At 41.6% G+C, this 24,309-nt stretch overlaps 3 protein-coding genes across 7 annotated transcripts in view; 1 reads left to right on the forward strand and 2 right to left on the reverse strand.

Moving 5' to 3' along the window:
- On the reverse strand, nt 1-10,380 carry LOC109905765 (ribosomal protein S6 kinase beta-1-like). 3 transcript variants are annotated; one of them, XM_020503330.2, is made up of 15 exons: nt 10,191-10,380; nt 9,109-9,152; nt 8,859-8,979; nt 8,659-8,727; nt 8,014-8,161; nt 5,837-5,894; nt 5,513-5,613; nt 4,246-4,336; nt 4,020-4,110; nt 3,800-3,907; nt 3,656-3,718; nt 3,318-3,395; nt 3,114-3,221; nt 988-1,100; nt 1-882 (listed from the first exon to the last, which is right to left on the reverse strand). In XM_020503330.2, exons 1-15 carry the CDS (start codon nt 10,257-10,259, stop codon nt 627-629), a joined length of 1,518 nt encoding a protein of 505 aa, XP_020358919.1. In that variant the 5' UTR covers nt 10,260-10,380; the 3' UTR covers nt 1-626. The 3 variants fall into 3 exon arrangements, with proteins under 3 accessions (XP_020358919.1, XP_031646804.1, XP_031646805.1); XM_031790944.1 differs by having other exon boundaries at nt 9,359-10,363; XM_031790945.1 differs by lacking the exon at nt 9,109-9,152 and having other exon boundaries at nt 10,191-10,363.
- LOC109905766 (tubulin, delta 1) lies at nt 10,353-18,833 on the forward strand. Its single transcript, XM_020503331.2, has 8 exons — nt 10,353-10,710; nt 10,971-11,118; nt 12,615-12,831; nt 13,616-13,847; nt 14,032-14,196; nt 14,458-14,598; nt 14,713-14,896; nt 15,036-18,833. Exons 1-8 carry the CDS (start codon nt 10,560-10,562, stop codon nt 15,136-15,138), a joined length of 1,341 nt encoding a protein of 446 aa, XP_020358920.1. The 5' UTR covers nt 10,353-10,559; the 3' UTR covers nt 15,139-18,833.
- Nucleotides 16,253-24,309, reverse strand: part of LOC109905767 (vacuole membrane protein 1-like) — a 19,418-nt gene continuing 11,361 nt past the window's right edge. For all 3 annotated transcript variants that reach the window (XM_020503334.2, XM_020503333.2, XM_020503332.2), the window contains 5 exons: nt 22,427-22,507; nt 22,112-22,228; nt 21,268-21,329; nt 17,481-17,583; nt 16,253-17,338 (listed from right to left, as the gene is read on the reverse strand). In XM_020503334.2, coding sequence (XP_020358923.1) covers nt 17,186-17,338; nt 17,481-17,583; nt 21,268-21,329; nt 22,112-22,228; nt 22,427-22,507 — 516 coding nt within the window. In that variant the 3' untranslated portion in view covers nt 16,253-17,185. The remainder of the gene's footprint in view (nt 17,339-17,480; nt 17,584-21,267; nt 21,330-22,111; nt 22,229-22,426; nt 22,508-24,309) is intronic.

Genomic DNA, 24,309 nt, shown 5'->3' on the forward strand with positions numbered 1-24,309 from the left:
GAATGTAAAAAGTAAACATGTTTTTATTGAGGCCCTCATGAATTGATCCATCATTGATATAGCATGATGCATTTCTTTTGTATTAAGACAAAGCTATGTTCAGAACCTCAGCTTATTGATAACCCTCCTAATCATATTTTCAATTAACAATAATTCATGATTTCATTCCGAGCCAGGAAGCAATCTTCAAGAAATACTGTCAAATTTCCCAAGTGTTCAGTGGAAGCAATTAATTCATCATAAGCATTCAATCATCAAACAAGAAGCACTTTGGATGATATTTTATATACTGCACATTTTATACATGTTCTCATTCCTTTTTTTGTGGTAGAATGGAGTAATAAAAACAAGTTAAAAGATTCAAAGTGATGCCCCGGCCCGCTGGTCCAGTCCTGCTAGGGGTCAGGGTGAAGAGGTCAAGGGGACCTGAGGGAGTGGCCCAGTCCGCCGAGCTCAGCTGCAGCACACTGGAGGTGAAAACCTGAGGGAGACTTCAGGTAGTGATGGTGTGTAGAACTGAAATGTAATGTTTCATAGTCTCTAGTGTCTTTATATTTAAAAAAGATAAAAATAAGAGAAGAAATATCAACAAAGAAAAAATAAAATCCTCTAAGATGAGCTGCTGGTCATAGGTTAATGCGTAGATGCTCGGGCCGCTTGGCCATGACAGGGTAGGCCTGTTGTTTGAACTGGGACAGGTTGGCTCCAGAAGGCTGGCGGATGGGAAGGGGCGCAGAGGCCTCAGAGCTGGCCTGCACTTCCATCTGTTCTGAGGCGGACACCTCCATGACCTGCTCCTGGGGCGACTGGAGACATAGAGAGGATCCGCCGGGCATCAAGGGGCCCCGGGGCCACATGTCACCAGCAGAGAACTTGAAAGGGCTGAAAATGAATAGGGGACATACTATGACTGTGATGATGTGGCATATTCAATGGTACTGCACAAGCTATGTAGGAACAGCCGTAGAGGCTGAAACAATGGAATACCTGACTGGTGTTCTTGGGCTCCCCAAAAACCGTCGGGGTGAGCGGATTTTTGGCTCAAATGAGAATTTTTCCTTGACGTTTTCAAGTACTGATGGAGCAACATACGTAAAGCCCTGCAGAAGCAATGACAGAGGGGTTATGGTCACCAGTACTGCCTACAAATGTATTAAGGAGAAATTAAGGTGAACAAAGTTACTAGGCTCGAATTTAGTCAACCTTAATCTATATAGATTGTGCATGTTAAAAAACTTTTTTTTTTATGATAGAGTATAGCCTATGGCTGGATTTTTTCTTCTTCTTCCTATGCTACATTAATTTGGCAGACCTAACTTGATTGACCCTCTTTCTATTACAAGGCCTAGTCTATGAGAGGCCTAATCATATTTGTATGAATATTTTGTTCAGCGCCTGTTGACGAGTCATCAACAGAAAAATGAATTCAAGTTTATCAAGAAATTTTGCAGGAGAATGTAAGGCTATCTGTCTGCCAATTGAAGCTCATTTGTGTATGCAACAGGTCAACAACCCAAAACACAGAAGTAAATCAACAGCAGAATGGCTTTAACAGAAGGAAATACACCTTCTGGAGTGGCCCAGTCAGAGTCCTGACCTCAACCCAATGGAGATACTGTGGCATGACCTCAAGAGAGCAGTTCACACCAGACATCCCAAGAATATTGCTTAACTGAAACAGTTTTGTAAAGAGGAATGGTCAAAATTCCTCCTGACCTCTGAGCAGATCGGATCCACAACTACAGAAAACGTTTGGTTGAGGTTATTGCTGCCAAAGGAGGGTCAACCAGTTATTAAATCCAAGGGTTCACAAACCTTTCCTACCCTGCACTGTGAATGTTTACACAGTGTGTTCAGTAAAGACATATAAACGTATAATTGTTTGTGTGTTATTAGTTTAAGCACACTGGGTTTGTCGATTGTTGTGACTTAGATGAAGATCAGATAACATGTTATAACCAATTTATGCAGAAATCCAGGTAATTCCAAAGGGTTCACATACTATTTCTTGCCACTATGTATACTGAACAAAAATAAAAACAATATGTAGCCGAAATAAAAGATACCAGAAATGTTCCATACACACAAAAAGCTTATTTTTCTCAACACAAATGTGTTTACATCCCTGTTAGTGAGCATTTCTCCTTTGCCAAGATAATCCATCCACCTGACAGGTGTAGCATATCAAGAAGCTGATTAAACAGCATGATCAATACTCAGGTGCACCTAGTGCGGGGGACAATAAAAGGCCACTGAAATGTGCAGTTGTCACACAGACAATGCTACAGACAATGCTACAGATGTCTCAAGTTGAGGGAGCATGCGATTGTCCATCAGAGCTGTTGCCAGATAATTAAATGTTAATTTCTCTACTATAAGCTGCCCCAAGTTGGTTAGAGAATTTGGCAGCACGTCCAACCGGCCTCACAACCGCAGACCACGTGTAACCACACCAGCCCAGGACCTCGACATGCGGGATCGTTTGAGACCAGCCACCCAGACAGCTGATGAAACTGAGAAGTATTTCAGTCTGTAATAAAGCCCTTTTGTGGTGGAAAACTCATTCCGATTGGCTGGGCCGGGCTCCCCAGTGGGTGGGCCTGTTTCCCAAGTGGGCTGGCCTATGCCTTCCCAGGCACACCCATGGTGCAGCCATGGCCCAGTCATGTGAAATCCGTAGATTAGGGCCTAATAAATTCATTTAAATTGACTGATTTCCTTATATGAATTGTAACTCAGTATAATTGTTGAAATTGTTGTGTTTATATATTTGTTCAGTATAAAATGTCTTTAGAATGTTTATTTTATTTGACCTTTATTTAACCAGGCAAGTCAGTTAAGAACAAATTCTTATTTTCAATGACGGCCTAGGAACAGTGGGTTAACTGCCTGTTCAGGGGCAGAACGACAGATTTGTACCTTGTCAGCTCGGGGGTTTGAACTAGCAACCTTCCGGTTACTAGTCCAAAGCTCTAACCACTAGGCTACCCTGCCACCCCGTGTGCATGTAACAAAGAAAGAAAAAGCTGTAAAAACAAAGGGGTGGTGGACAGGCCAAAAAACAAATAATAATAAAATAATGTAATCCCTAACAAGATATATAGCCGTCTTACCAGAAAGGCTTGGTTAGCGCTTTCACTCAGCGTGGAGTCGTCTGGGCTGTCTACTGGTGTCTGGCTGGTGAACTTAGAGTCAAACTGGCTCACATCTTCAGCAGATTGCTATGGATACAAGAGATCAGGTGTGTTACAGAGTCTAATGCCTGTGAGAGCTTGAAAGGTTGTCTAAAACAAAATGGAAGCTCTTCTGTTGCTTACCAGGAAAGGCTTGAATGGAGGCTCCACTTTCCTGGCCAGGAGCTCTTCCCAGTTAATGTGTCGGAAGAAGGGATGAGCCTAAGGAAAGAACATCAGAAAATAATTATAACGATAGCTTTTAAATTTCAATACTTCCCTTTCCCCTCTCACTTTTGAACACTTCTATTTAGGGTCATATTCTGTTGTTTTATGATCAAAGGCTTGCGACAGAAAGTTGTGCTTGCCAGAATGGGGTAAAATCTCAAACTCTCCTGCCCTCAAGGATGAGGTTATAGTTTATTCTTGACAGTGTCAAGTCACTCCATCCAACATTTTTCCATTCCTTCGCTTGTTCTCACCTGCACCTCCGTAGCATCTCCGGCCCCTGCTCCAAGTCTTGATGAGGCATTTCTCTTCAGCAGCTGAAAAACAAGAACTAGTATAAATACATAAGTGATGACAAAAATAAAAATAAAAGGTAAAATGTTTAAACAAATAGTCACCCTTTTCAGGAGATCTCTGGCTTCTTGTGTGAGGTAGGGTGGGAGGTTCAGCTTGCATTTTAAGATTTTGTCAATGGTCTTCTTCCTGTTTTCACCAGTGAAGGGTGGCTACATTTGAACAAAATTATAACATTGGGTCAACACCACTTGATTGTAATAGAAGTTGTTGTATTACCACATCATTATAAGCAGGAGGCTATGAGAGAAGTTTTGTACTCACCGCTCCAGTCAGCATATCGTACATAAGCGCTCCAAGACTCCACCAGTCCACTGCTCTGTTATGTCCACTTCTCATCAGGATCTCTGGGGCCCTGATACAACATCCATTTTTTTTTTAAATACATATTTTCATGGTAGACTGAGGCAGTCAATACATAAAAATTGCAGAGCTTTCAACAGATTTACATGAAGAACAGGTGGTGTGTATTTTACAAAGTGTGACTTACATGTACTCTATGGTGCCACAGAAAGTATGGGTGACTGTGCCACCGTGGATGGACTCTTTACACAGCCCAAAGTCAGTCAATTTCACATGGCCTGGAAAAACAACACAGAAACAAGTCAGCCAATTTCACTTTGAGGTGGATATGCAGAACATTTAGTAAATTACATTTCCTGCAGAATATATTGATGGGGTGGAAATCAAGTTATATATCTCAATATTATTTTATATTTTTGCTACTGTAGGTAGCATTAGCTAGCGCTAGTCAGCTGTTAGCCAAAACTCTGGTGTTTGTCATCCTATATCTTGTTCCCCATATTTTTAAATAGTGTTGCAAAATGTTTTCACCACTTATTTCCATGACTGATAAAAACTTGTTTTCACATGCTCTCGTCTCTCAGCAGCAGACTCACATGCTGACCGGACCGGACACGCCGCCTGTGCGAGCGTCGCAAAATACATTTAGAAATCCATGTTATTCAATTATTGCACCCACACTGCTCGCGCATGCCAACGAGCGTCTGCGTTGCCAAGGGCTAAAATAGAACTCCTTTCTATTTCTGACGCAGATCGCGCTGAAAGGCCTGCCTCTCCCATCTCCTCATTGGTTTATAGATGCAGGTACCCACGTGCCATCTCCTCATTGGTTATACGCACGTGGGTGATTGAAAGACAAACTGTTTTGCCGGTAGTCATGGTAATACTATGAAAGTTTAGATGCGATCACCATATAAGTTCAACGATGAAAAAGCCTGGAAGGAGGAGAGATGACTAGAAACGATTCGGTTGGTCATTTTATGTGTGGATTAATTTGTCGGAGTGGAGGACCTGTCAGAGTGCTTTTTGACCGTCCCCAAATTAATGTCATTGGTTCAGAGTTTGTTTTGATATTTTAACTTGCGTGTCATGATCACGTTTGGTGTAGGGGGACAAAATAAATGTATGCACAGTGGCGCATGTGCGCAGCCTGTTTGGGTTCCGTGTTATAGTGAGCAATATTTTTGGAATACCAAATTGCAATAAAATCGCAGTATCGAATCGCAATACACATTGAATCGTGAAAATCACAACCCATATCGAATCAGCACCTAAGCGCGTCTCATGAGGTCCCTGGCAATTCCCAGCCCTAATGTCTAACATGAAGTACATATACAAGCACAAATATGGATGTATTTACAGCCAATGTAGCATCAAATATGGTCTGACTTGCAGTGAACATGATTGCAACTCAGGACGTTTGTTCTGACATCCTTGCCCAGCTCCAGCATTACCTTGGTTGTTAAGCATGATGTTTTCAGGCTTCAGGTCTCTATAGATGATGCCTTTCTGGTGCAGATGGCCCAGAGCCATGGAGATTTCTGCCAGGTAAAAACTGCAGATAAGAAAGAGACCACATTTACATTGTCTTATTTTCTGTGCCAGGCACAGCCAACACCTGGTTCCCCAATCTTCAGTTTACTGCTTTTGTAAATTGCATTTTCCCTTTCACCAACTAACATACTGGTGGAGGATATTCCAAAGTAGTGTCTTAGTGCAGTGGATGTAAGAAAACTGCCACTGGTATGACAATATTGCCTTTCGTCATCTCTACTCACCAGGCTGTGTCTTCCATAAATATCCCCTCTCTTTCCAGTTGCATAAACAGCTCTCCACCTGAAAATAACAAAATTAATTAAAACTGAAACAGACATAAAAAAAAACTATGCAATTGTAGTGATGTACAAAATAATTGTGGGGGGACTACACCAAATTAACCAATTTACATGTTGAATCCTGACATTGACTGAATTTCACATACCATAGTGTGAATTTTTCTGTAACTCTAGATGTGCACAGACAGGAAGGGATGGTAGACAGGATATAGACACTATTACATACATCCCTGTGCCCAAGAACACAAAGGCAACCTGCCTAAATGACTACAGAACCGTAGCACTCACGTCCGTAGCCTTGTTGTGCTTTGAAAGGCTGGTAATGGCTCACATCAACACCATTATCCCTGAAACTCTAGACCCACTCCAATTTGCATACCGCCCAAACAGATCCACAGATGATGCAATCTCTATTGATGATGCAATTTCCTTTCCCACCTGGAAAAAAGGAACACCTATGTGAGAATGCTGTTCATTGACTACAGCTCAGCGTTCAACACCATAGTACCCTCAAAACTAATCACCAAGCTAAGGATCCTGGGACTAAACACCTCCCCCTGCAACTGGATCCTGGACTTCCTGACAAGCCGCCCCCAGGTGGTGAGGGTAGGTAGCAACACATCTGCCACGCTGATCCTCAACACTGGAGCCCCTCAGGGGTGCGTGCTCAGTCCCCTCCTGTACTCCCTGTTCACCCACGACTGCATGGCCAGGTACGACTCTAACACCATCATTAAGTTTGCTGAAAACACAACAATGGTAGGCCTGATCACTGACAATGATGAGACAGTCTATAGGGAGGAGGTCAGAGACCTGGCCGGGTGGTGCCAGAATAACAACCTATCCCTCAACGTAACCAAGACTAAGGAGATGATTGTGGACTACAGGAAAAAAGAAGCACCGAGCACATCCCCATTCTTACCAACAGGGCTGTAGTGGAGCAGGTTGAGAGCTTCAAATTCCTTGGTGTCCACATCAACAACAAACTAGATTGGTCCAAACACACCAAGACAGCCGTGAAGAGGGCACGACAAAGCCTATTCCCCCTCAGGAAACTAAAAAGATTTGGCATGGGTCCTGAGATCCTCAAAAGGTTCTACAGCTGCAACAGAGAGCATCCTGGCCGGTTGCATCACTGCCTGGTACGGCAATTGCTCGGCCTCCGACCGCAAGGCACTTCAGAGGGTAGTGCGTAAGGCCCAGGACACCACTGGGGCAAAGCTGCCTGCCATCCAGGACCTCTACACCAGGCGGTGTCAGAGGAAGGCCCTAAAAATTGTCAAAGACCCCAGCCAAAGACTGTTCTCTCTACTACCGCATGGCAAGCGGTACCGGAGTGCCAAGTCTAGGACAAAAAGGCATCTCAACAGTTTTTACCCCCAAGCCATAAGACTCCTGAACAGGTAAATTAATGGTTACCCAACATTTTTGCATTGTGGCCCCCCCCCCCTCTTTTACGCTGCTGCTACTCTCTGTTTATCTTATATGCATAGTCACTAACTATACATTCATGTACATACTACCGAAATTGGCCCGACCAACCAGTGCTCACGCACATTGGCTAACCGGGCTATCTGCATTGTGTCCCACCACCCCCTCTTTTTACGCTTCTGCTACTCTCTGTTCATCATATATGCATAGTCACTTTAACGATACCTACATGTACATACTACCTCAATAAGCCTGACTAACAGGTGTCTGTATATTGCCTTGCTACTCTTTTTTCCCCGCACCATTGGTTAGAGCCAGTAAGTAAGCATTTCACTGTAAGGTCTACACCTGTTGTATTCGGCGCACGTGACAAATAAACTTTGATTTGATTATGGTTAGATGTAATGAGCAGAGGCCCATTAAGTGTTGATGTAAAGTATGCAAAGGCCAACATCCTGTGTGTGACAACCAATTCAGATGATTTGAATCATGATTTTGGTGAAACCATCCTTTGGTCTAAGAAAAGAAACCATCTGCATGACTGGGACTTCTAATATGGAAGGAGATTCAGTCTGGCTCCCCAGCAACTCTTGGGCAACAGGAAGAGTGTGGAAAGAATGGATGGTTGTTTATCTTCTGGTGAATAGGTCATTTGGTGTAACTGCCTTTGTGACCCCTGATTTACTGACCGCTGAGGTACTCCAGGATGAGGTACAGCTTTCCCCCCGTCTGGAAGGCGTAGATGAGATCCACGATGAAAGGATGCTTCACTTCCTCCAGGATGTTCCTCTCCGCCTTGGTGTGGGCAGTGTCCTTAGCATTGCGTACAATCATAGCCTGCGAGGCCCCAAAACATTCATGACCATTAGTCACGTTATTACCGCTAGTCTGCCATTTCAAAAGCCACATGATAAAATACATTTCATTATCAGTTCACGACAAGCAGCCACTGTCAAGAATGTGCTAACACTGAACTCAGTGTTGCTTAGAATAGTTCTGTTTGAAATTAAGCAACTGGCTTTTCAGTGCATTTTTTAAGCATTGCTTGTTGGACAGTGATGAAGTGGTAAGTGACTGCATCTGTCATTAAAGGCCATTTCACTTTCACTGATCAAGCAAAAACACTATCTATTGTGCAAAATCTAATGGACTGAGACAGCTTCTTAACAAGACCTTACCCACCAACAGGCTTCAAGGAAATATTGTTTAAAACAATGTTTATTTGTCATATTTACTAAGTTTGAGACAGAATTGAGAGACACTTAAGGGCTATGCATGCTGTCAAATGATGTACTAAATGTAAATAAATGTGTTTGAATGTTGTTTTTAGGTACCTTCTTTAAAACCTTCATTGCAAATATCTTCCCCGATGCTGCTCCAGCAACTTTTCGAACTTGAAAAACCTACAAAAAGAAAAAGGCAATAACCAGTTCAACACAATGGGCCAGGCCAAATAATGACAAGTGTGACATGGAATTAAAAAAATGTCATAAAATGAATCTTATGAAAAGACATTTGAATAAGAGGAGGATACCTTTCCATAACCGCCCTTTCCCAGCACTCGCAGCAGTTCAAAACACTCCGGCCTGATGTTCTCTGTTCCTTGATTGACGTTGTCCTCAGATATCTCAATTTTCTCACAGTCGTCCAGATTGCTGAGGAAAGAAGTCATGCAATTATATGCTCACTTTCAATACACTGACTGTAGCACGGTACAATTACTAACTACTCAACATAATGATTTAATCGACCAGTTCTTCATAATGCTAAGTGTTAACACTTACAATTCAAAGCCGCTGCACTGGTCCATGAAATCGTTGATCTGAGTCTGGCAGAAAATGTGAATTAAAAAACAAATCTGCTTTATAACTGAAATCACTGCAGAGCCATAGAACCGCAGTAGCATCTCATTAGATTCAACAGGAATGTTGATTATATTTTAAAAGTGTTCAATCTTAGACGCAAGGACAACTGAAATCAATGCAATATTAGTTAAAACATTAAGTCAGCACAAGCCAAGATTTGAGAGCATACCATCATTAATTCAGAATCCTGGATAGCGGATCTTGAGCTGTAGACTGCTTTTCTTGACAGCCTAGGAATTTACCCCTAATTTACGTTTATTATCTTATAAATGTTAAGAAGTCTTTATGGAGGTAAATATTTTACACCCCCAAAAACATGTGACGTGATATTTAGTGTTGCCCAAAATCCTTGACAAAGGGCACTGAACATGAGATGCGATTACATACGAAATGTTTACGCTAAAGTTGTCATTCTTGGTAGCTAACTGTCAGTGCAAGAACAGTTATTTCATACCATTTAAACATGGCCCTATACAACCAATTCACTAGCTAGTTGTCGCAAATTGTTCATAGATAGACCTATCAGAACTGTGGATGTCCACTATAACCACGATTAAAAGCTTGTCCAAATTGGGATCTGCCTGTGTCCACATAAGGACCTCCACTCCAGTCCATATTGTTCCAAACTGCAGAAGTGCCAAAATAAACTGTTGCACGCCAGCAACCAAAGCACGCTTGCTTTTGCTGCACACGTCTAGCAAGTTTAAAAATAGTATATTCAATATTAGTATAACGCGTTACGTATGCAAATGTCGTAATGCCATGTATAACAACTATCTCGCGAAAGCTGAGAACAAGTGACAGCTCATGAGTGTTAATTTAGCTGGTTGATCTATGCGGCTAGCTAATGTTAGCTGGTAGCATTGTCCAAATTGGGCCTAATGCATTGGTAACAAATCAAGACGACAGGCCTATCTATACCTAGTAAGCTAGCTAACATGGCTATTAGAAGTTACATCGAATACTCGTGGAACCACACGCGACAAAATCGAGAAAATTACCTCCTCGAGCTCATCGTCGGAGACATTTTCCTCCGGCTGATCCAAATCGATATCGAATATACCCGCCATCGCTGCTCTCGTTCAGTCCGTGAAAATAGCTCGCGCTCCCCGCCTCATGGACAAACACACATCGCCGCCGCCATAACCGGCTACTACACTGAGCATGCGCACCACACAACCAACCAAGTGAACCGCGGACATTATCGATTTGTTGCAGGAAACACGGCGAGCTTCAAACCAGACTGGAATACAAACATAGAACTGTCATTGATAGTTGGAGGAAACATAGCTAGCAAGTTTATTTTCCATACATATCCACATTTAGGCGAACATGCTTGAAAACAACAGCTTTTGCAAGCAGGAATAATAATGTCCATCGTGACAGTGCAACTTGGACAATGTGGCAACCAGGTAGGCCAAGAGTTGTTCGAGGTGATCAGCAATGATGCAAATGATACGCAAAGAAAGGTTTACAGTGAATGCAGCAGTGAGCGTTTCTTCAATGAGACTGCAAATAGAGGTAAGTTACCCGGGCGCGAACCAGGGACCCTCTGCATACATCAACAACTGACACCCACGAAGCATCGTTACACATCGCTCCACAAAAGCCGCGGCCCTTGCAGAGCGAGGTCTCAGAGCAAGTGACGTCACTGATTGAAACGCTATTTAGCGCGCACCGCTAACTAAGCTAGCCGTTTCACATCCGTTACACTGGTGCACCTCTTCTAACATTTAAACTTAACAGATGTGTATTTAACCTTTAATGTTGTCTTTGCACAGAACTCGTGGCAAGGTCAGTGCTGATTGACATGGAACCCAAAGTCATCTCACAGAGTATTGCAAAGACTGGGAAATCTGGGAAGTGGAGATATGGGGACCGTTCACACTTCAGTCAGAAACAGGGTTCTGGAAACAACTGGGCAAATGGGTAAGGATGTTTTCAATGTGCAGAATGGAGGGGCTGGCCACCTTGTAATTTTAATGGCACTGAATTTTTCATGACCACATGACGTGACATGAAAAACTGTTCTGGTGACATCATGTACAGTGCATTCAGAATGTATTCACACCCTTTGACTTTTTCCAAATTTTTGGAAATGTTACATTACAGCCTTATTCTAAAATTGATAAAGTAAACATTTTTCCTAATTTAACTACACACAATGTCCCATAATGACAAAGTGAAAACCGGTTATTAGAAATAACAAACAGAAATACCTTATTTACATAAGTATTCAGACCCTTTGTAATGAGACTCAAAATTGTGGCCGCCATCATTCTTAAATGGAAGAATGTTGGAACCACCAAGACTCTTCCGAGAGCTGGCCGCCCGGCTCAAACTGAGCAATCGGGGGAGAAGGGCCTTAGTCAGGGAGGTGACCAAGGACCCGATGTACACTCTGACAGAGCTCCAGAGTTCCTCTGTGGAGATGGGAGAACCTTCCAGAAGGACAACCATCTCTGCAGCACTCCACCAATCAGGCTTTTATGGTAGAGTGGCCAGACAGAAGCCACTCCTCAGTAAAAGGCACATGGCAGCCCGCTTGTAATTTGCCAAAAAGCACCTAAAGGACTCAGACCATGAGAAACAACATTATTTGGCCTGAATGCCAAGTGTCCTGTCAGGAGGAAACCTGGCACCATCTGTACGGTGAAGCATGGTGGTGGCAACATCATGCTGTGAGGATGTTTTTCAGCGACAGGGACTGGGAGACTAGTCAGGATCAAGGGAAAGATGAACGGAGCAAGGTATAGAGAGATCCTTGACGAAAACCTGCTCCAGAGCGCTCAGGACCTCAGATTGGGTCGAAGCTTCACCTTCCAACGGGACAATGGCCCTAAGCACACAGCCAAGACAATGCAGGAGTGGCTTCGGGACAAGTCTCTGCATGTCCTTGAGTGGCCCAGCTAGAGCCCGGACTTGAACCCGATCAAACATCTTTGGAGAGACCTGAAAACAGCCTTGCAGCGATGCTCCTCATCCATCCTGAAAGAGCTTGAGAGGATCTGCCGAGAAGAGTGGGAGAAACTCCCCAAATACAGGTGTGCCAAGCTTCTAGCGTCATACCCAAGAAGACTTGAGGCTGTAATCGCTGCCAAAGGTGCTTCAACAAAGTACTAAGTAAAGGGTCTGAATCCTTATGTAAATGTGATATTTCTGTTTTTTTATTCTTAATACATTTGCAAAAATGTCTAAAAACCTGTTTTTGCTTTGTCATTATTTTGTGTAGTTTGATGAGGGGGGAAAAACTATTTAATACATTTTAGAATTAGGCTGTAATGTAACAAAATGTGGAAAAAGTCAAGGGGTCTGAGTACTTTCCGAATGCACTGTAGTTTGGAAAAACTCTATGCCCGCACCTGACAGCAGTGTCCATAGCACTATAATATGACAACACTGTGCTTTCTTTTCTTTGCGTGTAGATACTGTGTCCATGGACCACGTCATGAGGAGGTAGTGATGGACATTGTGAGGAGGGAGGTGGAGCACTGTGACTGTCTGGCAGGAATCGTGGCCATGATGAGTGTGGCAGGGGGCACAGGGTCAGGGGTGGGCACATACGTTACTCAGTGTCTCCGTGACACCTACCCAAACTCCTTCATCCTCAACCACCTGACATGGCCCTATGGCACTGGAGAGGTAAGAGGCTTGCTTCAGCACCTGCAAAAACATCACAGAACTGTCAACAAATGTGTATATACAGTGCCTTCGGAAAGTATTCAGACCCCTTGACTTTTTCCCACATTTTGTTACATTACTGCCTTATTCTAAAATGGCTAAAATAAATCATTTTCCTCAGCAATCTATACACAATACACCATAATGACAAAGCAAAAACAGAAGGGAGAAACTCCCCAAATACACGTGTGCCAAGCTTGTAGAGCCATACCCAAGAAGACTGTTGTAATCGCTGCCGAAGGTGCTTCAACAAAGTACTGAGTAAATGGTTAGAATACTAATATTTCCGTTTTTTGATTTTTAAATTAGCAAACATTTCTAAACCTATTTTTGCTTTGTCATTATGGGGTATTGTGTGTAGATTGATGTGGACAAAACTATTTAATCGATTTTAGAATAAGACTGTAACGTAACAAAATGTGGAAAAAGTCCAGGGGTCCGAATGCACTGTAAAGGCCAAACATTTATGTTTTAAAATAGACATATTTCCTATGGAATAAGAAAGTAATATTGCAAAGCATTTACTTTTTACATTTACATTTGTCATTTAAAAGACGCTCTTGTCCAGAGCGACTTACAATTATCTTAAAATAGCTAGGTGAGACAACCGCATCTTTAGAAAGTAGAAATGGAAAAAACATTACACCGTTACAATAATATAATTTTTGAAGGTAGAAACAACATCATCAGTACTCTTTGGATGACTAGTTTTCACTAATTGCTGTATTGTGCTTTCCTTTTGAAGGTGATAGTCCAGAACTACAACTCTGTGCTCACACTGTCACACCTCTACCAGCTCTCAGATGCCATTCTGGTTCATGAAAATGACACGGTTCACAAGATCTGTGCTCAGCTCATGAATATCAAACACATATCATTCAGGGACGTCAACAAAGTCATCGCCCACCAGCTAGGGAGTGTTCTGCAGCCTGCACTCACTGGTGACTCCCATGGTATCTACAATAGAAACCCCATAGGTGAGTACTGAGAAGCATCTACCCCATAGGTGAGTACTGAGAAGCATCAACACTGTACTGTAACAACACACATTCTGTACATATACACACATAAACATATGCCCCCTTCAAGTGTAGTAGGTGGATGAAATAAACCAGTGTGTCAGAAAGTATTGAAGTTGCATATCACACACTGTGTTTCCAGGTGAACTGATGAGCAGCCTGGTGTGTCACCCAGAGTACAAGCTTCTCAGCGTGTGCAACATTCCCCAGGTGTCCAGCTCCTCTATGGCTTACAGCATGTTCACCTGGCCGGGCCTGCTCAAACATCTACGTCAGATGCTCATTGCCAACTCCAAAATGGAGGAAGGCACGTGTTGTGTTCTCATAGTGCATTGGTCAGAAATGAGTGCTGTACTAGTCTTGAACACTAGGAGTCTGTATTGGCTAACTGAAATTCCAAATCAATCTATGTCCCCATGCAACTCAACATGGGTCTATTTATATTGTTGCTGTTTAGTCATGAACTGTATTGGTTTTTTGTGTGTAGCCATGCTAGTTTGTATAAGCTAGCTTCTCCATCATGTGTTTACTGTTTGATGTTAATGCTCTGAGGACTGTTATTAATCAGGCATCGACTGGCAGGTGCGAGCCCCCTCTTTCCAGCCTGAAGGGACAGAGAGGACCGGGAGTCACAGACGACCAGGCTTCAACACCTCCCTGGCCAACCTGCTCATACTGCGGGGGAAGGATGTGAACGATGCAGAGATAAGTAAGAGACCAGTACATAGGTGTCTAATTACTATGGGACATTAGACTTCAATATAGATAGTAGTTGATTCATTCTAGAATCCAAAACAACTTTTGAATGTTTTTAAATCTATAGGTGGATTTCAGCATCCGAGTCTATATACCCCCTGGCTTCCAGCAGATGAGGCTTTCAGCATGTGGAAAACCCCAGTCCCGTTTAACAAGTATGAGAAGTCTGCTATACTGGTCAGCAACAGTCAGACTCTGTTGAGGCCTCTGGACAACATGGTGGGGAAAGCCTGGAACATGTTTGCCTCCAGGTAGTTAGACACATCATGTAAACATGGCATGCATGTTCACTTATATAGAAGTTTTCCAATGGTAGACCAATGATTTAAACTACCTCATTCCCAGGTTGTTGGGTTTCCACATATTGATGTGGTGTCTTTGCTTCCATAGGGCCTACATTCATCAATACACTAAGTTTGGGATCTCAGAGGAGGATTTCTTGGATAGCTTCACGTCTCTTGAACAGGTCATCTCTAGCTACAGTCAACTTTGATGCTACGGTCTGCTTTGGACCAGTACGATACTGTTTGGATATGACGAAAACCATGATTCACTCCAACTGCAAATTTGGACAATGCACTTTCAAGGTAATTTCTGATTGAGCTAACATATGCAGTGTTTAGCGTGAATGTGGTCTCTGAACATTGCCTTTAAACATGCATTGCGGACAAATTGCTTGATCAGATTGTATTCCAGCCTAAGCCAATAAAAACTTGCAGGGAGCTTATGCTATATTGGCATGTTATTGGACAGGAGATTTAACATTACACACGTACTGTTCTCTTGTACCAAAGGAGTCAAAGAGCATTAATGTTGAAAGAATTACATATACACTTTTGTAAAATGAATTTATACAAATAAAATTCCATTATTCAAGTTCAAGGGGTATAAATACAAGTAACACGTTTTATATGAACAGGGCTTTTATTGAAGATTTTTCAGAAAAGACCACTAAATGCACACAAAACAGCCATGATGCCTTACAAAGATGTCTTTGTTGGGAAGGTAAGTTTGATTTGAATCATTAGCCATAAAAGGCACTGAAATTAGCACATGCTTTAAAGGTTGTACCATAGTCAAGACCGCACTCTTCAGATGGTTAATACCCAGAACTTCAGACAGCTTACAGGCTGTTGTTGCCATGTGATTCAAACAGTCAACACCAGTCTGATAAGCTATCTGACAGGATGGGAGAGGGAGTAAAATACCTGCAACAACCAGGACCAGGTCTATACAAAGCAGCTTCGGAAAACGTATTTTCCGACAGGACAATAAGCATTGCATTATCTGAAACAATAAGCCGTGATGATATACAACTCGCTCATATATCTAGTTTCAAATTACAACATATCAATTCCATATTTAAATACATTATTCTCCAATTTACAATATAGCGATCCATATGCTTTTTGAGAATCTTGGCACTTACCTTTTGATGTTAATTCTTTAAAAGCAGTTCAAGCATTTTTTCAATCTTGGTGGTCTGAGTGCCTAAGCACTATTACCTCAACAGTAGAAGATGCTCTATATACAATAACATGGGGCAAGCTTACAAGAATGGAAGCAATTGTTTAAATAGTAAGAGAAACTCAGACATGGAAACAAGAATGATTTAGGCATTTTTATATATTCTGCTCAAAGACCGTCTAAATGTACAGAATAAAAATGACACTAAGTTAGCTGAATGTAATGTTAAGTTACAAATCCTTTTTGTTCCGTTTTGGTCCAAGTTAGTTTGTCCAGATCATTCAAAATACATGTGCATACATACCGTCCCAAAAATATTTCCAGGATGTGCAAACCAATAACACATTGATCCGACTTGATATTGCTATTTCCAAGAAACACAAATGAAAGATGGTCTATTTCTGATCAACAGGACAAAACACAAGAAAATGTAACCCTGAAAACGTCCTTAGCATCATATCAGCATACAATGTCGGAGTCCATCCATACAGTGAAAAATTTAGTACAAATCAAGTCTAGTGATTTAAGAACTGTGTTCAATGGAAGTAGGACCCTCCACCTTGCATAAGGCATTGCAGCTGGTATAGCTGCCAGCAAAACAGTTGACCTCCAGTTTCTGCTTAACTGCTTTCGGTTACTAGTCCAACACTAACTAGTCCAACACTCTAACTAGTCCAACACTCTAACTAGTCCAACACTGGCAGGGTAGCCTAGTGGTTAGACCATTGGACTAGTAACCGAAAGGTTGCAAGTTCGAATCCCCGAGCTGACAAGGTACAAATCTGTCATTCTGCCCCTGAACAGGCAGTTAACCCACTGTTCCTAGGCCGTCATTGAAAATAAGAATTTGTTCTTAACTGACTTGCCTGGTAAAATAAAGGTCAAATTAAAAATATCCTACCACATATCACACACTAAACACAGATGAGGGAAAACTACAAAACCTTAAGGACAAACAAACAGTATACATCCGTAAGCACACACAGAATAGTGCCAGTTCAGCCTCTTAAGAATGGAAAAGGGCAAGGTTAGTTTGAGACAGAGCTGAGGGACTCTCAGCGGTGAGTCTCTTATCACTTGGTTTTCTCCTCAGTGTACCTCTGCTGCCGACTCTGTTGTCGTCGCTTGGCGTAGCTCTGAGCCATGGAGTTGATGATGGAGATGATAAAGTAACAGACCATGACCAGAACCACCTTCTCAAAGACCCATGACAGCCAGTTCTCAGTCTGCACAGAGAGACATGCATACAGAGGAATATTACTCTTGACTAACATGAATGCATTACAATTTGTATTATCTTGGCAATCAATAAAATCACATGCTTTGTCTCGACTTAGGAAGGATGGATGATGGTAATAGTGCTCTTACCGCCGGGGTGCCAGCGCCAGTGTGGTGGTGGAGTTTACTCCTCTGGGCCTCCAGGTACTCACTGAAAGGCTTCTGTATGGAGGGACCTACCCTCGGCAGAGACCTGACACAGTGGCAGGGCAAGGACATCCACAGGCAAGGGAGAGGCGAGGCGGGGGAAAAGAGGGAGGGAAAGACAGACAACATTATATCCCAGAGTACTTACCATATCAGCAGTATCCCTTCACACGGTAAAATAATGAGGCTTTGTCGAGGGAACCCTTGGTCCATAGGACCAGGGTTTAAAGAGAGCAGTCTATTGCTCATGATGTCAAGAGTTACAATTTCTATGTGTCTAGCTGGGAGTTCCCACTGCCAGTGTAGTGGCGGAGAGCACACAGCAGAGTGAAGTGAGGCAGTCCTCATCTCTTATTTATTCCTGAGATCCCTATAAGAAACCAGTCTGAGCCCAATAACCAGGAAGTGACTCAATATGCTGTCATCACAGCCTTATGGGTGGAAACAGATCAAACTAGGCGTGTTCATCAATATGACTGTCCATATGGGAGGGAGAGCAAAGGATTAGATCACTGTGTGGGCCCCTCAGTTCATCAGAGCTCTTTACATTATAGTTACAGGGAATGCAGACAAATTGATTGGAAGAGAACCCTCAGACACCACAACTTGATGTACCGGAGTAACACCACAATAATTCGTAGTTGACAGTACTATACCAAAATAATTGGTATAATTGAATCAATGTATCACAACCATCATTAAATAAAATATACAAACATTTCTTAGACATGGTTTTTTTTTTACGCAGGTGTTAATATAAACTTCATCTAAAGCTTGAATAGACAGATTCAAGATAATTTACTATCGGGGTAAAAAGGTAATTGGATAATTGTAATTGCTGATCTTAAACAAAGGGATATGGCATGCCCATTCCCAGACTAACTTTGAGTGACTCACTCAGCCACACACAAACTGCTGCAATCACCAACAGTTCCGATTCAGCGTTCAAGCACCAGTGTAACACATAATAGCGAGTCAGACCAGTCAAACAATTGCAATGGTAGCAAGCAATTGTTCTTTCTCATGCGACTCATTTTAACTGTGAATAAGATGGCACTATAAACTGATCATTAGTTGTAAGATTTGTATTTTATTTGTTCATGATAATAAAAAAAATTGGTTGAGCAGAAATAGTCAAGGAAGAGCTGAAGATTTTAGATCATTATGTTGGATGTGTTAAATGGAAGTGATGATTTATTTTTCATTCATACAGTGGCTTGTGAAAAAATGTACCCCCCTTGGAATTTTTCCCTTTTTGTTGCCCTACAACCTGGAATTAAAATGTATTTTTTGTGGGTTTGTATTATTTAATTTACACAACATGCCAACCACTTTTAAGATGTTAAATGTTTTATTGTGAAACAAACAAAGACAAAAAAACGGAACTTGAGCGTGCATAACTATTCGTCCCCCCAAAGTCAATACTTTGTAGAATCACCTTTTGCAGCAATTGCAGCTGCAAGTATCTTGGGGTATATCTCTATAAGTTTGGCACATCTAGCCACTGGGATTTTTATTCCCATTCTTCAAAGCAAAACTGCTCCAGCTCCTTCAAGTTGGATGGGTTCCGCTGGTGTACCGCAATCTTTAAGTCATACCACAGATTCTTAATTGGATTGAGGTCTGGGCTTTGACTAGGCCATTCCAAGACGTTTAAATTCCCCTTAAACCACTCAAGTGTTGCTTTAGCAGTATGCTTAGGGTCATTGTCCTGCTGGAAGTTGTCTCAAATCTTTGGACTGAAACAGGTTTCCCTCAAGAATTACCCTGTATTTAGCGCCATCCATCATTCCTTCAATTCTGATCAGTTTCCCAGTCCCTGCAGATGATGCTGCTACCACCATGCTTCACTGTGGGGATGGTGTTCTCGGGGTGATGAGGTGTTGAGTTTGCGCCAGACATAGCGTTTTCCTTGATGGCCTAAAAGCTACATTTTTGTCTAATCTGACCGGAGTACCTTCCATATGTTAGGGGACTCTCCCACATGCCTGTATGCTTATTGTTTTCTTTAAGCAATGGCTTTTTTTCTGACCATTCTTCCGTAAAGCCCAGCTCTGTGGAGTGTACGGCTTAAAGTGGTCCTATGGACAGACACTCCAATCTCCGCTGTGGAGCTTTGCATCTCCTTCCGGTTCGCTTTGTTGCCTCTCTGATTAATGCCCTCCTTGCCTGGTCTGTGAGTTTTGGTGGACGGCCTTCTCTTGGCAGGTTTGATGTGGTGCTATATTCTTTCCATTTTTTAATAATGATTTAAAGTCGTGCTCCGTGGGATGTTCAAAGTTTCAGATGTTTTTTTATAACCCAACCCTGATCTGTACTTCTCCACAACTTTGTCCCTGACCTGTTTGGAGAGCTCCTTGGTCTTCATAGTGCCGCTTGCTTGGTGGTTCCCCTTGCTTTGTGGTATTGCAGATGCTGGGGCTTCCAGAACAGGTGTATATATACTGAGATCATGTCACACTTAAATAAAGTTCCCCTGTGTGCAATCTAACTATGTGATTTCTGAAGGTAATTGGTTGCACCAGATCTAATTTAGGGGCTTCATAGCAAAGGGTGTGAAAACATATGCACACACCACTTTTACATTTTTTTTTGAATTGTTTCGAAAAACAAGCTATTTTTTCCCTTTCACTTCATCAATTTGGACTATTTTGTGTATGTCCATTACACGAAATCAATTTAAATTGTAATGCAGCAAAAGGAAAAACACCAAGTGGGACAAATACTTTTGCAAGGCACTGTACATCCTGCAGTTATTGTTTCCCTGCTGCTGTCAGGGAGATTCTGGTTCAGTCAAAGCTAAACTGCTGTGAGTCAGAACAGATTCCATCTGATAGGTGGTCAGCCAGCCATGTGGGGAATTGGTTTGCGTGTAAGGGAAATACCCTTAAAGGTAAACACACACATCTGACTTTGATGTCAAGCCCCCCCAGGGCTTGACATGAACTGTTTTTCTCTTGACCAAAAGCTCAAGTCACTTGTCTGTTAGAGCATTTTTACATCATTGTATGAAGCAAGGAACCACTTTACAAAATGCATTACTATCTTTTTCACCATAGAAACAGACAAATGTAGGCTACACTCTACATATTCAAGCCTGTCTCACAATACAACACTGCCCCTTTAAGGCTCTCTTGGAGGATGGTTGACCACCCTGGTAGCATATAAAATACTGCAACGTTACAATTACAACAAAATACTTGGTGTTAATAAAATAATTCCCTCCAGGGCTCGAAATTAAGGGTGTCCCGTCGACAAATACTTTTTCTACGGTACAGAACAGACTCTTGGACAGTTCTGGGAAGATTCATACAACCACTGCACAAAATTTTAAAAAGCAATGATGCTGATGCAACAGATCAGACAGTTTAGCTTAGAATGTTGATACAGTAGTTTTATTTCTTCATATAATGTCAACAATGTGCACATGGCTGTAGGCTGTGCGCAAATGTTCCAAAATGCAATTAGTGGGAAAACACCGCTCACTACATAGAACATGAGAAAAATGCTGTTTTCAATGGCATAGGCTATTAGACCCAAGTGTTTATAAAAATAATTCCCATGGTCTTATTTTGGTTAGGCTACTTTGAAAAACAGTTTTAAACAATTCATTTAAACACATTTTTATTTTTTACTTAACAAGAGGACAAGCATCCATGTTGAGCCCCTGCCCCCCAGTAAAGCACCTCTCTCTTCATCTATATGCATACATTAACAGACACATACTCACCCGATCAGAGACACCATCTGTTCCACTATGTGCTTGCTGAACGTTATAATAACAAACAGTTTCTGTGGGAAGACAAATGAATCAACTGGGTGATTAGTGATCAGTCTCGGTCAGAGACAGTGAGACCCTGAGTCGCCATCTGGGGCGGCAGCGTAGCCTAGTGGTTAGAGCATTGGACTAGTAACCGGAAGGTTGCGAGTTCAAACCCCCGAGCTGACAAGGTACAAATCTGTCGTTCTGCCCCTGAACAGGCAGTTAACCCACTGTTCCCAGGCAGTCATTGAAAATAAGAATGTGTTCTTAACTGACTTGCCTGGTTAAATAAAGGTAAAATAAAATAAAAAAATCTGCACCGAGTTGGGGGACATATCCTATGAACACAGTGACACATTCCATCCCAGCCAAATCTGGACAGTAAAAGACCCATGAGGTCTGAGGGAGAAGCACAAAGCCTCCCCCGGACCCTGGTCCTCCTCAACCCTGGAGGGCTTTGTCAGAACTGGTGAGATCACTGGCTGCTACCACGGAGATTAATTGGTCTGGTTAGACGGCTCAGCTCTCACCACCACGACTCACAGAGAGACACAGTCAGTCTCTCACCGTCTGGGAGTAGATTAGTCACTGTGGCAGACTCAACAATAAAGCCTACAATTAAGAGTTTTATCTGGTTTACATAAAGCAATGGCGCTCATTAAAGTGCTCTCCATACTCCTTTCATCTGGAATGGTCTTCTACAGCAGCACTAGAAGTACTTCAACACACAGACACCATGGAATTACAGCTAACTGAACATATTCTGACATTGTCTGAATGTCTAATTGGTTAGTACAACTAAAATATTTACTTGTATGTGCATCTTGACGATGGCTTTCCCAATAAGCGTCGCTCCAAAGAAGGTCCAAAATGGTACCAGGAAGTGGCCACATGTTATACCAGCCAGGTCAAACAGAGGATTAGGTATCTGAAAGACAGATCATAACATGTGAAAATATATCCTGTAATAGAGGAGTGCATTTGAATTTTACCTTCATTGCCATAACTTCATTGCAACCAACATCAACATTCAGTGATGCGCTTTAATAATAAAGGCCTCAACTTTAAAAAACAGTATAAGATAACAGAGTGCACATCAAGTCATCAAATGTAGGCTTGGACTTACCGAGGCGCAGGCTAGAATCCCAAAGAATCCCACTTTCTGCACCATGTTCTGAACGCCCAGTTTTGCTCTTGTGACAAAATCCTGGAAACATAGTTCAACAGTTTATTATCAAATATTACATTTATGCTTAACACATTAACAAACCATTTCTTCAATAATATCAATATCATGATATATAACCAAACTGAAAAACAAGTCTTATGTAATTCTGTCAAGGGTGTTACTTGATAAAGAATTCATGTAGTATAACAAATGCTATCAGATGGGCTATTATCTTTTCCTTTGATCTCTTTAAGCAGCTCTGCTAAAAGTCCAAGCCAAGAGTTGTTGGCAAAGAACTGTTGAACTCTTATGATCTGATTGATATACACTACATCAAAATCAATGACGTCTTCAGTGATAATGTGTCAACCCTTGCCCTAAAACTATTCCGTTGTAACCGTCAGGTCAAAAGCATCTGACATGAATCTGTATATCGAGACCTTAGGACTTACAAGGTTCCACCTGACATTTGTCAAGAACCTGTGCAAACACCTTTGAACTTGGTGCTATAAAGGTTATATCTGCAATCCAACCACACAGAGCTGGGTTGTCAATAAAAAAAAGAATGTATGTCGATGTACTTTTTGAATCATGAAAGAGGAAGAAGACATCACAAAACAGTCTGAGACTTGAAAAATACTAATCTCAAAACCATACAATTTGGTAATTTGGTTAACAAAAGTCCTTTGTTCATATCACAGGTTATGGTCCTCTTTTGCAAGTACTTTTTTTCACCACTTTTTCAGAAAAATGGCCATTACTTAAGCCCTTCATGGCAAACATAAATACATGTGCCTTAAGGCATGTTTAAGAACCATTTGAGAGGCATTGCGTTTTTGTCTTGTTCGATATCAATATGAAAACCTTAAATTAAAAATAAATAAATAATAATTAACCTTTATCTGAACTAGGTAAGTCAGTTAAGAACAACTTCTTATTTACAATGATGGCCTAGGAACAGTGGGTTAACTGCCTTGTTCAGGGGCAGAATTACATTTTTAGCTTGTCAGCTCGGGGATTCAATCCAGCAACCTTTCGGTTACTGGCTCAACGCTCTAACCACTAGACGACCTGCCACCCCTTAATGGAAGGAGTATTTCACTAAAACTACAAACATACCACATTTTATTGATAACTAGCAAGTAGTTTACTGAGTTTGGGTGTCAGAGACCAGAAAAATATATCAGTTTACTCATCCAGAGCTAAGCTTTAGCAATGTTGCTAGTTCTGCATAGGATATAGTGTATTTGTCATTTTAGTGAACTAACGACCGTGTAATGAAGATTAATATATTTGCTGATGTGATTATAAAGAAGGGTATTCTCTTTATTTAATCATTAAAATGTCTACCTATTGAAATAATTGTAACATTCTGATAGAACCTTATGGCTGAATTTATATTGACATTTCAGAAACTTAAGGTTCGACCTGTGTTTGCACCCCACTTTTTAAATTATTTTTTATTTATTTTATTTTTTACAAATGTTGGATTGGGTTTGGATACTCTGTAATTTTAGGTACCTTTAAGGTGAGGACCTTAAATGGGTTATGAAAGAAGAATTCACTTCCAAACAGTTCTGAGATGTTGGATGTAAAAACTTTGATGCTCAATATCTCAAAACTATGCTTTGCGCTGATAGAACCTTATAGTCCCATGGTCACAATATCTTAATAATAAATGAGTATGCAGTGGTACACACATTTACTAGTAAAGACATGATAAGATATTACTTCTTTATTTCAGATTCCATTAAGTGAGACTAGACTGGAGGAAAATCTGATTCTTAATCTGAGCTCTTTGCTTAGTTAGCAATCTAATCTTAGGGGTAGGCACTGGTTGT

This window comes from Oncorhynchus kisutch, linkage group LG15 (genome assembly GCF_002021735.2).
Source record: "Oncorhynchus kisutch isolate 150728-3 linkage group LG15, Okis_V2, whole genome shotgun sequence".
NCBI lineage: Eukaryota > Metazoa > Chordata > Actinopteri > Salmoniformes > Salmonidae > Oncorhynchus > Oncorhynchus kisutch.

Bases quoted from the DNA above. Each gene is read 5' to 3' on its own strand.
- LOC109905765 (XM_020503330.2), bottom strand. From the start codon at position 10,259: ATGGCGGGTATATTCGATATCGATTTGGATCAGCCGGAGGAAAATGTC. The intron at 9,153-10,190 runs GTAATTTTCTCG...ATTTTCTGCCAG, and splicing joins CCGACGATGAGCTCGAGGAG to ACTCAGATCAACGATTTCAT. The intron at 3,396-3,655 runs GTGAGAACAAGC...TTCTTTCCTTAG, and splicing joins GAGATGCTACGGAGGTGCAG to GCTCATCCCTTCTTCCGACA.
- LOC109905766 (XM_020503331.2), top strand. From the start codon at position 10,560: ATGTCCATCGTGACAGTGCAACTTGGACAATGTGGCAACCAGGTAGGC. The intron at 10,711-10,970 runs GTAAGTTACCCG...GTCTTTGCACAG, and splicing joins CAATGAGACTGCAAATAGAG to AACTCGTGGCAAGGTCAGTG. The intron at 14,197-14,457 runs GCACGTGTTGTG...GTTATTAATCAG, and splicing joins CAACTCCAAAATGGAGGAAG to GCATCGACTGGCAGGTGCGA.